Source organism: Lontra canadensis, unplaced genomic scaffold, assembly GCF_010015895.1.
Source record: "Lontra canadensis isolate GAN:19392208 unplaced genomic scaffold, GSC_riverotter_1.0 scaffold47, whole genome shotgun sequence".
Taxonomy (NCBI): Eukaryota; Metazoa; Chordata; class Mammalia; order Carnivora; family Mustelidae; genus Lontra; species Lontra canadensis.
This window is the reverse complement of record NW_022631041.1, coordinates 10,669,344-10,683,237: the sequence shown is the minus strand read 5'-3', so window position 1 is coordinate 10,683,237 and position 13,894 is coordinate 10,669,344. Positions and strand designations below refer to the sequence as shown.

General features: G+C 34.9%; 1 protein-coding gene across 2 annotated transcripts in view; it reads right to left on the bottom strand.

Moving 5' to 3' along the window:
• Positions 1-13,894, bottom strand: part of TAB2 (TGF-beta activated kinase 1 (MAP3K7) binding protein 2) — a 66,033-nt gene that overhangs the window by 12,851 nt on the left and 39,288 nt on the right. For both annotated transcript variants that reach the window (XM_032873150.1, XM_032873151.1), the window contains exons 4-5: positions 1,040-1,200; positions 742-835 (exon numbers count right to left, since the gene is read on the bottom strand). In XM_032873150.1, the coding sequence (XP_032729041.1) occupies positions 742-835; positions 1,040-1,200 (255 nt within the window). The remainder of the gene's footprint in view (positions 1-741; positions 836-1,039; positions 1,201-13,894) is intronic.

Here is a 13,894-nt window from a genome sequence, read left to right as displayed (position 1 = left end):
GTTGGTTTCCTTCTCTTATCCTGTCTTTTCCATTTCATATATTTCTATTATTTCCCTAACTTCAGCATTAGGTTTAAGTTGTAAAATTTCCTGTTAGTTGTCTACGGAACTGACTTAAATTGTCAAGATTTTTTGCTACAATTACCAACTATTGCTTATCAGGAATAGCTCAAGTTTTCATAATAAGCTATCCTTGTTCTAAAAATGTGTAAGCCACATTTTTATTCCCTTCTCTGTTTTATCAATTAAGAAAGTGCCAGTAGGGTGGGGATGCCTTTTTAACTATGTTCTTAAAAGCATGATTCTCAAAAAAAAAAAAAAAAAAAAAAAAGGCATGATAAAGCATGATTCTCAAAAGATAAAAGGAAATAGGAAAAAGACACGAGTACCTATATTTTAATCTTATTAAATATTATAAAAATATTATAAATATTATATATTCTACTAATATTTAACAGCAATACTTTTGACAACATAGCCAAAATCACTGTCTTCCCTTAACATGAGAATAGAGGTTTGAATAATACAAATTTTATCAAATTATTCATAAGCCAAATACATAATTTCTTCTGGAAGAGGGGGCAGGGAGAAAAACACAATAGTTTTTAGTACTATCTGGCTCCAAAGTCAAACCTGAGACAATTTAAGATTATAACTGCTAAGTTTGTATTCAGCCACAGGAAAAGAGTTGGTAAATTAATACAATGAATGAATTTCAGTTGAATATGCACTGAACTTTACCTCGGGCTTGAAAAAGATCAATTTCTTTGGTTAAGCAGTCAATGTCAATCTGGAGTTGTCTATTACAACTTCTCAACTGCTGCATTTCTTCGAGCTGAAAAATAATTCCGTGTGAGAAGGATCTACATTGAATTCTCTTGTTATTAGTTAAAAGTGGAGTTTGGTAGGGGAGGGTAAGGGCAAAGAAACAAGTATGAATTGAGAGCACTTCTAAAAAAAACAGATCAGCTTTTTACACTTACGACAGATCGCCTATTCTCATGTTCAAGCACAGAGGTCACTAGAGTTACAGACTTACTGAAGGTATTTGGGATATGGAATTTGATCTTTTCAGGCGCCTTCTAGTTAGATTATTTTCCATTTCATTGACCTCAGATTTTAGTTTATCCAGCTTTTTCTTTTGAATCTCAAGTTCTCTTTGAAGTCGTTCCATTCTGGCCTTCTGGTGTACCAACAGAGCTGCAACACATATTAGTAAACATGAGGACCCACCCACTTTAGTCAGTTAACCTTTAAGCAGCCTTGGGAAAACAAAACAAGTAAATATTTCTGCAACAAACAAGAGTATGCCAAGATACCTTAAAACAAACTATTCTGAGTTTAAATGTTTAAAATTTCAAAATTTTTAACTTGCAAATTATTTTAATTATTTAAGCAGACAAACATTGCTACTTGTTTAAAATTTTTAAAAAAAAAGTGTTTGGATAAACCCACTTTCTGGCTAAGGACAGTATTTTTAGTAGCTATTACTTCTCTAAATGCTCCAGTCTAGTCAACTACTCTAGTAACTACTATTTAATTCACATCTGACCCCCTGAAAGGTTAAGACCTTCAACTCTAAGAAGCCTGATGTGTTGGACTCTGCTAAGGTATTCTAATATGAACACTTTGCGGACATTTTAAAAGGGAATGTGGGTTAAGCTAAATCCATTTTGATGTATGCAATAAATAAAACAAAGCAATTTCAATACATATAAATGTTATCATTAAATTGTTAATTTTTTTTAAAAGACAGAGTGCAACCATGTGAGCGGGGGGTGGGAGATAGGGGACAAAGGGAGAGAGATAATCTTAAGTAGGCTCCACACTCAGTGCAGAGCCCGATACAGGGCTCAATCTCAAGACCCCAAGACCATGACCCTAGCTGAAATCAAGAGTTGGACACTTAACCAACTAAGCTACCTAGGCAGCTCCAAATTGTGAAATGTTAGTATTAAATTGTTCAAGTCACAAAGTAAAAACGATACCACTTAGAGAAATCATTAATATTTTGTGAAAATATTTTCCTAAGGTTTTTTTTTTTTTTTTTTTGAGAGAGAGAGAGTGCGTGCAGGCACAGGTTAGCGGGGAGGGACAGAGGGAGAGAGAGAATCTTAAGCAGGCTCCATGCTCTGCACAGAGCATGACATGGGGCTCGATCTCATGACCCTGAGGATCATGATCCAAGCTGAAATCAAGAGCTGGATACTTAACTGACACCCACGTTCCCTTATTTTCCTAAGATTTTTAAAGAAAGAAATTATGTAAATCAGACTTGTAGCATGAATGATAAACTGCGTGGGAAACTTTCTTAAGTCATAAAAATCAGTGTATGTTCTTATGATTAATCCTTGGACAACGTAAGCCTCCTTTTTGGGGTACTGGACTGGAAGTGAAGATAACCTGTGTCCACTTTTGTAAAAAGTCAGCTTGGGATGATTCTATCATGAGAAAACAGGTGGATTTAGAAAAGTACAGTTAACAACCTTTAAAAATGAAAACTAATTATTAAAATGAAAAACTCAAGTAGATTAAACAGATTAGATTAATGCTGAATAGTCATCTTCAATTAATCTCAAATTTTGTGAATCTAAAAAATAAGAAAAAGACTATGGAACATTTGGGCTATTCAATCTAGCAGTGTATTCTAGAACCAGAATTGAGGTATGGAAGGGGGGAGGCTATTAGGCTCAAGTACTTCAAAATTAACCTTAAATGATAGGTAATCCCACCCCCCCGACCCCTGCCAAAATCTGACACTGTTATAATCCATAGATGCTTCATCTGTAATTCTCCTTTCTTATTTATTGGAAGAAATAAATACTAGGGCATAATATTTCAAGTTTTAAAAACCACGGCTGATTCTTTTTTGATAAACACTAAAACAGTTAACCTTTCTGCCATTTTATTTTATTTTATTTTATTTTATTATTTATTTATTTAAAAAATAATAATTTTTTTTTCCTTTCTCCCATTTTAATACATATTTTGTGACTCCAGGGAGGTGTTTTTGGAGATAAACATGTTCCTGGTTGAAAACTCCCTGTGTCTTTGTTACTTTCCTATCAAGCTTGTTTTGTCAGGCTTTTATTCAAATTGGCTTATTTATGTGAACTGAAGTTTTATCCATCTATTTCCAAAATATAATTCTAAATAAGGGTTTGTTCATTCTCCTAAAAGAAGATGAGGATGTAGGCTGTTATTTTTTGACTGGGACACAAAGAGAAGAAAAGCTGGAGGCAGGACTGTAGTGAGAATGAAGGACAAGGCAAAGGAAGATGAGGAATAATATACTTTCCTTCATTTTACTGACAATGTCTCAAGTGGCATTATTTAGAAATTTGTTCAAATTTGTCACTATTTATAAGTAGCATTTCTTAAAATTAATACTCAAAAATTTCTCCCTAATGACTAAATCCTTCAATATTCTCTAATGACTAAATGATGGTTTATATTTACGCTGAAATTATAAAACAAGAGATACATTTGTGGTACTCTTCAATATTAAATTATGAAGCAGGGATGAGAACAGATTTCCTAAGAAACTGAAACCCAACTTATAACACATTTGAGTGATCAAAATTTATATTTTAGGGCAGAGAGTGAACCACAGGGTGAGAAATTATTATGACAATTATCCCCAGGCTAGTGATTTCTTTGGAGTGTCTGCCAGAAGCAAATGCAAACTGATTGTCAGCAATACACTTCTACTACCAGTGAGCTATTACTAAGGGATCCATACAGAAAAATTGAAGAGAAGCTCTCAATAGAAAAGTATGACCAAACAAGAAAATGATCTACCATGAGAATCAATGGCCCAGAAAGAGCCCCCACACTTAAACTAAAAGACAGGTTACAGAATAGGAAAAGATATTTATAAATGATGAGTCTGATAAAGGGTTAGCATCTGAAAACTACAAAGAACTTATAAAACTCACCATCCCCAAACCAAATAATCTATCCAGTTAAGAAATGGGCAGAAGACATGAATAGACATTCTTCCAAAGAAGACATCCAGATGGCTAATAGATACATGAAAAGATGCTCAACGTCACTCACCATCAGGGAAATACAAATCAAAACCACAATGAGGTATCACCCCACACATGTCAGAATGGCTAGAGTTAACACGGGAAACAGATGTTCGGGAGGATGCAAAGAAAGGGGAAACCTCTTACACTGTTGGTGGGAATGCAAACTGGTGTAGCCACTCTGGAAAACAGTGGGGAAGTTCCTCAAAAAGGGAGATTGCACTACTAGATATTTACCCAAAGGATACAAAAATACAGATTCAAAGGGGGTATGTGCACCCTGATGTTTAAAGCAGCCTTATCAAGAATAGCCAAACTATGGAAAGAGCCCAAGTGTCCATCAACTAATGGTACACACATACACACACACCCCACAAACAATGGAATATTACTCAGCCATCAAAAAGAATGAAATCTTGCTTTTACAACAATTTGGATGGAGCTAGGGTACGTATGCTAAATAAAATAAGTCAGTCAGAGAAAGACAAGTATCTTATTTTATTTAAATGTGGGATATAGGAAACAAATAGATGAACATATGAGAGAAAGAAGTGGATAGCAAAAAAAGACAGAGAAAGAGGGTGGCAAACCATAAGAGACCCTTAAACAGAGGGTCAGAGACACTTAAACAGAGAACAAACAGGCTTAATGGAGGGAGGTAGGTGGGGGATGGGCTAAGTGGGTGATGGGCATTAAGGAGGGCACTTGTGATGAGCACTGGGTGTTCTATGTAAGTGATGAATCACTGAATTCTACTCCTGAAACCAATATTACACTATATGTTAAACTAATAGAATTTAAATAAAAATCTGGAAAGAAAAAAAAAAAAGGAAAAGTACCATAAACAACTCTAGAAATGAGAAATATAGTCAGTGAAATGAAAAAGTCAAACAGATGAAACAACAGATTAGACAAAGTCAAAGACAGTTAGTGACCTGGAAGATAAATCTAAGATCATTACCTAGACACACAGAGATAAAGCGACAGCAAACATGAAAGGGGTTAAAAAATCTCATGTAAGTCTAAAAAGGAGTTCCAGAAGAAGATAACAGAAAGAATGGAGGAGAGGCAAAATTTGAAGAGATGCTTGCTGAAAATGTTCCAAAACTAAAAAAAAAAAAAAAGAAATAACAGAATCCAGAAGATAATGCAATAATTTGATCATCTAGATTATCAGAGCATGGATGAATAAATACATTTTTAGATAAAGTTTAGGGGAATTTACCAACCACAGATTGCAGCTGAAAGAACTACTAATGTTTTTTGATAAGACGGAAATTAATACAAAAGGAAAGAACAGATGAATAAATTCAAATAAAGTTCTAACTCTAAAACAATGGAGAAAGACCATGGCAGTGGGTGGGGTAGCATAAATTGCTTAGAAAAAAGTAAAACTAGAACATTAGAAAATAACAAGAAATTGGAAATGTGAAGACCAGACAAGCATTCTAAGGTCTTCAAAGTATTTAGGAATACTCTCAAATGTTGCTAAACCAAATACACATGTTGGGGCACCTAGCTGGCTCAGTCAGTAGAGCATGTGATTCTTGATCTTGGGGTCACTGACCTTAAGCCCCATATTGGGCGTGAAGCCTACTTAAAAAAAAATACACACACATGTTAAATATTTAGGGATCACTACTAGAGAAAGCTAAATAGAATGCAGTTTCTAAATTAAAAGACCAAACAAAAGGAGAAATTATTATTATTATTATCTGGTTAAACTTAGATGGCAGGAAAGAAGGAAAAAAGGAAAAAAAAGAAAATAAAAAAATCATGACAAAAATAATTCCAAATATATCAGTAATCACAACTGTAATTTAATTAAATGTATTTGTTTAGATACAAGAGATCTGCACATTAGATTCTTTAAAATTTGGCTATATGCTGTTCATAAGAACACATTTAAAACAATTCATTCACACATTTTCTTAATATATTGAGAGTCTACTTATGAAATCAATGAACAGGAAAAATTCCTGCCCTTGTGGAGCTTACACTACAGAGGTAGGAGAGATGCGTGTGTGTGTTTGTGTGTGTGTGTGTGTGTGCGCAAGAAGAAGGCCCTAAAGAAGTGGTCAACAAACTGTGGACCACTGGACAAAAACGGCCCACTGCCTGTTCTGCGGAAAAAAAGTTATACCAAAGTACAGCCAAGCTTACTTGTTTACTTAATGTCTGTAGCTGTTTTTGTGTTACAACAGCAGAAGTGAAGAGCTGTGACAGAAATTGCACGGCTTGCAAAATCATACACAGTTTATTTACTATTTGGCCCTTTATCAGATCATGTGGAGACTTGATCATATTAGGAAGTTTGAGTAGAAGGGGACTCATCATAGCACAGAAAGGTCAGGAGTAAAAGGACTAAAGTAAAATAAACATTTTGTGCTTTGGGTACCACTCGAAGAGACGCAAAATAAAAGGAGTCAATTGCTGGGGATATTCAAAGTCTGTGGTATGTTAAAGGCATACCCTGAACCCAGCTCCGCACCTCATTGAACTGACTCAGCCCTTTAATAACCCACAGAAAAGAGAGGTGTTCTTGTTTCTGGGTGTAAATACTACTTATCTAGTCTCTTCTTCTTTTTTTTTACACACAACATTTGGCATTTAACAAGAAATTATGAGACACACAGAAAAGCAAGAGAAAAACCCAACTTATCACCAAGAGATAGGGCAATCAACAGAACCACACTAAAAGATGACCCAGATGCTAGAACTACCTGATGGAATTTTAAAATAACTGTGATTAATATGTTAAAGGATCTAGTTAAAAGGTGGACAACAGGCAGGAACGAAGAGATAATCTAAGAAATGTAAATTATAAAAAAAAGGCAAATGCTGGAAATTAAATATGGCATCAGAGATAAAGGATTCCTTCAACAGGGGCACCTGGGTGGCTCAATCATTAAGCGTCTGTGTTAGGCTCCGGTCATGATCCCAAGGTTCTGGGACCAAGCCCTGCCTCGGGCTCCTTCCTCAGTGGGAAGCCTGCTTTCCCCTCTCCTGCTGCCCCTCCCCTTTGTTGGGTTCCCCCTCCAGCTCTCTGTCAAATAAATAAATAAAATCTTTAAAAAAAAGATTCCTTCAACAGACTTACCAGCACACTGGACACAGAAGAATCAGTGAACTTGAGAGACAGAAATTACCCAAACACAAAGAAAAAATTGAAAAAAAGAATAAAGCATCCAAGAGATGCAGGAAATATCAAACAGTCTAAGAATACACATGTAATCAGTGAAAAACAAGTCAGAAGAAATATTTGAAGAGATAATGGGAAAATATCTTCTAAAATTAAGGAAAGACAACAAATCACAGATTAAAGAAGCCCAGAGATCTCCAAATAGTATTAAAACAAAACAAACCAGACATACCATAGTCAAACTACTGAAAACCAAAGATATAGAGAAAATCTTGGCCAGTAGAGAAGTGTTTATTTTTTCTTTAAGAGATTTATTTATTTACTTCAGAAAGACAGGGCATGTATGGGACTGGGGGTTCGGGGAGCAGCAGAGGGAGACAGAATTCTCGAGCAGACTCCCTGCTGAGCGCAAAGCCTGACAGGGAGCTTGATCCCCAGGCGCCAAGATCCAAGATCATGAAGGGCGCCAAGATCCAAGATCATGAAGTAGGCCAAAATCGAAAGCTAGCTGCCCTTGGTTGGGCAGGTGCCCCAACTAGAAAAGTTTTGAAAGTGACATACCAGGTGAGTATAAAATCAAAATAAACCAAGTGTAGTAATACTCATTTCAGAAAAAAAAAAAAAAATAAGACTTTAGGGCAAAGTATGTTATGAGATAAAGAGGCTTCTTAATGATAAAATTCGGGGAGGGGTGTAGCTAGCATCCAACTTTGTTTCGAAAACCATAGAAGAACATTCAAATTTATTTTCCAACCAGTGTATCTCAGAACATACATTCCAGGAGAGGGGCTGAACACTCTTCCAGTCAGAAAGAGCTCCATTAGTAATCCCCAATATGATAGTTTTAATGTTTCTATCAAAATACGAAAGTAAACCACAGAGTTGAGAGCTAGACAGAAGACCAATATTAGTAGGAGATATCTTTTAACAACAGCCAGAAATCTGATTCAAAAAAGATTTAGAAAAATGAAGGAGCCAGATCTGCTGAAGGTTGTGGGGATATTTTGAAGTTAAAGAGTAAATTCTTCAGAATGTTTCTGAAATAGAAAAAAATATTACATTCATAAAGAGAGACGTTTTTACAATGGCTAATGACATGGCTTGCCTTTGGGGAAAATGGCAAGATATATCCTATGATTAGCCTGAAGCCCTAAAGTAAAATATTGTGAATCCACAGTCTGAGAATTTATGAGAGATTTCTTTCCAGTGAAAACAAAAAAACTTAGAGCAGAGTTATAATGACTATATTACTTAGAAGTGACAAATGTAGTTTATAGACTATTCAGGATTTCTTAAGTATGTCTGTCAATTATAAACAAAATAAAAAATGCTCTGAAGATAGCAGGAAAGATATATGACTCTCTCTTTCTTAGCAATTCTTTCTTCTAAGGGCCTGGATTTTTATGTGTCTAGTTCACTTTCATTTGTGGCTTGGGATTTTTAGATAGAAATCTGGGAAAGATGAATGACAAAGAAAAGAGGGGTGTCAAGGTAAATCATGAAAATTCAGCTAAAGCCAATGAACTCTTGTTCTCTAGTTGTAGTCTGTCTCCTAATTTTAACTTTTACCATATAAACCATTATACACTACATACACATAAAGAACTGTTATCATTCATAATGAAGAAAATTAATTACAGTCATTTTAAAAAAAAATTATTTGAAAGACTGAGTGAGAGAAAGCACGAGTTGGGGAGCAGGAGAGCCGGGTTGGGCAGAGGGAGAGGGATAAGCAGACTCCCTGCTGAGCAGGGAGCCTGATATGGGGCTGGATCCCAGGACCTTGAGATCATCACCTGATCTGAAGGCAGGTGCTTAACCAACTGAGCCACCTGGGCGCCCCAATTACAGTATTTTTATAAATAAGACACTTTTGGTCTGAATCAGGCTCTACCTAAGGGAGTTAGCTTTCACAGTCCTTCATTCTTATATATAAACCAACAGCCATGGATCACCACATATTTCAGGAACATTTGACATGTAAAAGATCTAGATAAAGAGAAAGATTAAACCCAGATTAAGCAGAGATAATTTAGGAGATAGACAAAAACTTAAATCCTAATTAGCATCACTAAGTGATCTGTGATATTCATATACCCATAAAACAATCTGCTGTGAGAAAAGAATTAGATAACTAGCTCTTAGAAATTAAAAACAGCATTTGCAGAAATGAAAATGTCATGTCTGGGTTGGAACAAAAATTAAGGAAGTATACTCAATTACAGAACAGGAAAGATAAGGAGGTAGAATATTTGAGGATTAACGATGAGAAAGAGTAGGCTCGTCTAGGAAGTCAAATAGTTGTATAAGAGAAGTTCTAGAAAGAAACAATGGAGAAACAGGAATCAGGAGGGGATTTTCAGAACTGAAAGAAAACACTAGCCTTTAAACTGAAGGAGTTCACTGAATGTGAAACAAGGATAATTTAAAGATAAACCTAAACCTAGATACCTAATTGTGTCTATATATATTAGATACATATTTACATTTTATAACTATATTTGTAATACTATAGTATACTATAGGTATATAGATACTATAACTATACTATATAAGATACTATAAAATATATATAAATGTATACAAGCATGCATACCTTGGTAAAATAATATCCAGTCATACATGAGTAGTTACTACAATAAGGCATTGGTAAAGACTGTGCTTTAGTTTTATTTGTGATGTTTGCATTGTAACAGTATTTCATTCAGCCAAAAACACATTAATTACATTTTTACTATTCTGGAATCTGAGATTTCCTGGATTGGATGTGGAGCCCAGTGCAGGGCTTGAATTTATAACCCTGAGCTGAAGACCTGGACTGAAGAGTCAGATGCTTAACCAACCGAGCCACCCAGGCACCCCCAAGATAATTTTAATAGTTAAGGAATTTAAGTCAATTTCTATACTCCCTGTTCAAAGGACATTAAATAATACCATGAGTAAAATGTCAAGGAAGGAAACAAAGTTGAACTACTTCAAGAGCTTATATATTATTACTTTGTATTTATAAATCAATATCCCACTAAAGGAGAAACTTTCTTTTTTTGTTAGTTCACTTCATTTTACACTTGGAAAAATGCAGCATTTTTGACTTTTCATTATTAAGTACATGTCTCAACTAAACCTCAAGCTCCTTGAGAGTAAACACTGAATTCAGTTTTGTACCACGGGGTATCTAGTATTAAACCTTGACAACCTATCAAGTAGGCACTTGATAAATATCTGTTAAATGTAAAATAATGACAATTTGACTTTCAATGAATGACAGAGTAAAATACTAATTTTTGGTCTAAGAGATAAAAATATTAATAAAAGAAAAACATGAAATTTATTTTAGAGTTTCCTTGAATGTTTACCTTTAGTATTTATCACAGTGCAACTGAATACATTTGAAATATGGCAAGACTTCTAGGTTGCTCACAATGCAGAAAGGTAGCTTTTTTTTATATGCTAGTTCTACCAAGAAAATAAAATAACTTATGCATTTAACATCTCGATCACACATCGACTTTGTTTTCTAAACCCATCTACTTTACCTTTGAAATACAAAAACAGGGAAGATGAATAACAGAGAAAAAATATTCAGTACCTTTTGAAATAATTTAAGCATGCAACTCCCTCTTGTGGTTGTTAAAATAACTATTAGTTAATTCAAATACTAGGGCCCTTCAGCCACCCCTCTAGGCATTTCTTTTAAGCAGCAGTTTTAGAAAGCTTAGTCTTTACCCAGCTTTTGTCAACTTCCAGGGAGTGATGGAAACACTTTCTTACTCAACTTTATTTGTAATTAGAAAAACACACCTCAAGTTTCAGATGATGTTAGCTTTACTAATTTTAGGTATTTAATATTGTAAATAACATCTAATTCCTCCAAAAGTTAAAAAAAAGGGGGGGTGGAGTATGCAGTGCACATTTTAAAAGAATACTTTTGCCACTGGAAAATATAACAGGTATTTACGGATACAAAGATCTTGGGCTTATTATAAAAGAGAGAGAGAGAAATTTGCCATTGGAAACATAATAGATATTTATTCCTAATGTCTTTTATACTTTTGTCTGTCATAATGGTTTTATATGCCTAAGTCAGGTACATGCCTAAGTGACTGTACCTAACAAGGTACAATGTCAGCTTCTAAAATAAATCAAGACTTTTCTAGACTCTGACTGTTGACAGCAGGGGTATTCGTTTTATATGCTAATGTGTAATTATTGTCACTTGTTTAGTGATGGAGTCACAAAGGATTCAAAGATGGCAATTACTCATTAAAATAAACATCATGATGTTTTCATCTACTTTCCCATTTTTAAGGAGAGTCTGAAATCAGATCTTTCAACAGTGCTGCAACTAGGCCTGTAATCTGGGTAACAGAAATAACAAAACTATGAGGAATGATGCTTAACTCCTGTAATTATTTTTAAGAATCTTAAATTACTTATACTTCATATTAATAATAGATGAGTATGAGACTTCTGCTAGGTAACACTTTTTTGGCCTAATTTGTACATAAGTAAGATTCTAAATGCAAACTTACAGCATTAAGATACAGATACTATCTAAAATTTTTGTTTTAGAGAAAAAGAAAACCAGGCCTTAGAGAAGCCAAAAGAGCCTCCAAGAAATACAAATGGATGAACCATTAAAGAAACTGGGGACATTTACAGTTTAAAAAGGCTTATCCTTTTAAAGTGGGAATATGGTAGTTATTTTCAAATTTTTGAAGGGTTGCCACAGGTAAGATAAATGAGGCCAGTTCTATATAGTTCAAAGACTATCACTACAATTTACGAGAAGGTATGTGCAAGATTTCTGGTCTTTTGAAATACTGGAATGTTGTGAAGGGCTAGTTTCTTTCTTTCTTTTTTTTTTTTTTTTAAAGATTTTATTTATTTATTTGACAGATAGAGATCACAAGTAGGCAGAGAGGCAGGCAGGGAGAGGGAGGATGCAGGCTCCCTGCTGAGCAGAGAACCCATGCAGGGCTCCATCCCAGGACCCTGAGACCATGACCTGAGCTGAAGGCAGAGGCTTTAACCCACTGAGTCACCCAGGTGCCCCGAAGGGCTAGTTTCTAAATAAGACATAAACCCCAGAAACCAGAAAGGAAAAAAAGATTGGCAAATTTGAACATACAAAAGTAAAAAAAAAATTATAAAACAAAAAAATTTATTCATCAAGTTAAAAGTAATCATGTATTAGAAAAAAACAGACCAGGTATCCCACAAAAACAGTCAAGTTCACAAAATATAAATGGCTTAAAAATTAATACAGGAAAAGATGCTCAATCTCACTCATATTTAAAGATGCAATTTTTAAAAATCCAAAACAATACATTTTAGCTTGCTAGACTGACAAAGATATATACATATTTTTCAATCACCTACATAGTGATGGGTAGGGGAGCGAAGAAAGGAACATCCTTATAAATGTTGCAAAAAAAAAATGTTGCCATAATTACAAATATGAGAGTATAAACTGGTAGATAGAGTCTTGAAATTGGCAACATGTTCTGTGGTAGACACTGGTGTCCTTCACCAAATATTTCTGGCTCTCTGCCTTCCGGGTAGCAATGTGTTCTGTGGTAGACACTGGTGTCCTTCACCAAATATTTCTGGCTCTCTGCCTTCCGGGTATGTATAGTAGAATTATGCCTCCCCATTGTCTAGCAATCAGATGTGGTTAGATGTGGCTCAGTAACTTGCTTTACTAAAGAGTAATATGTCAGGGTAGAAGCTTAAGGAATCAGTACCGATTTGCTGTATTTCTTTTGTCTTGCCTGACCACTCGTGGGGGCATGGAATGGAGCTTCCCCCAACCTGGGTCCTTAAGTGAGGATGATACGGAACAGAGCCCACCAGCTAATCTATAGTGGCAGGTGAGCTAGAGATAAACCTTGGTTGTTAAAGCCAGTTTGTTACTGAAGCATAACCAAGGCTAAAAGATGTATCTATCAAACTTCAGAACACACATATCCTTTGACACAGCAGTTCCACTCCTGGTAATCTAATCTCTTCTGCCAACATACTTGGACACGGGCATAAATATGTATGTACAGGATTTTTACTGCAGCAGTTTGTAAAAACAAGACCTTAAGGTCTATCTATCAAGAAAGGCCTGGCTATGGATTATGGCACAAAATACTACACAGCCATTTTGTAAGAAAAGAGATCTGCACCTGCTGACATGGAATAGTCTCAAAGAGACAGAGACAAAAAAATGACAAAGACAAAAAGCAAAATGTTGTATTTGTACAAAAAGAGGTGTTAACTATGTGTGTATATATGTATATAAATACATTTATATACATATATATATGCTTGGTAGACAGTTTCAATTTTTAGAAAAATACAAAATGAAATATTTGTGAATAGCTATTGGTTGTCTCTGGTGAGGGGAACTTTTCAGTACATACCCTTTTGTTTTGATTGTATTTTTTTTTAAATCAAGTATATGTAGAAAAATATTCTAGTGCAATTCCTATCAGAATCCCAGCTGACTTCTCTGTAGAAATTGACAAGTTGATTCTAAAATTTATGTGGAACAAGAGACCACAAATAGCCAAAATAATCTTGAAAAAGAACAATGCAGAATTTACATGTCTCAATTTCAAAACTTACCACAAAGTAACAATAATCAATCAGTATAGTACTGACATAAAGGTAGACATATAGATCAATGAAAAATAATTAAGAGTCTAGAAATAAACCCATGTGCTTAAGGTCA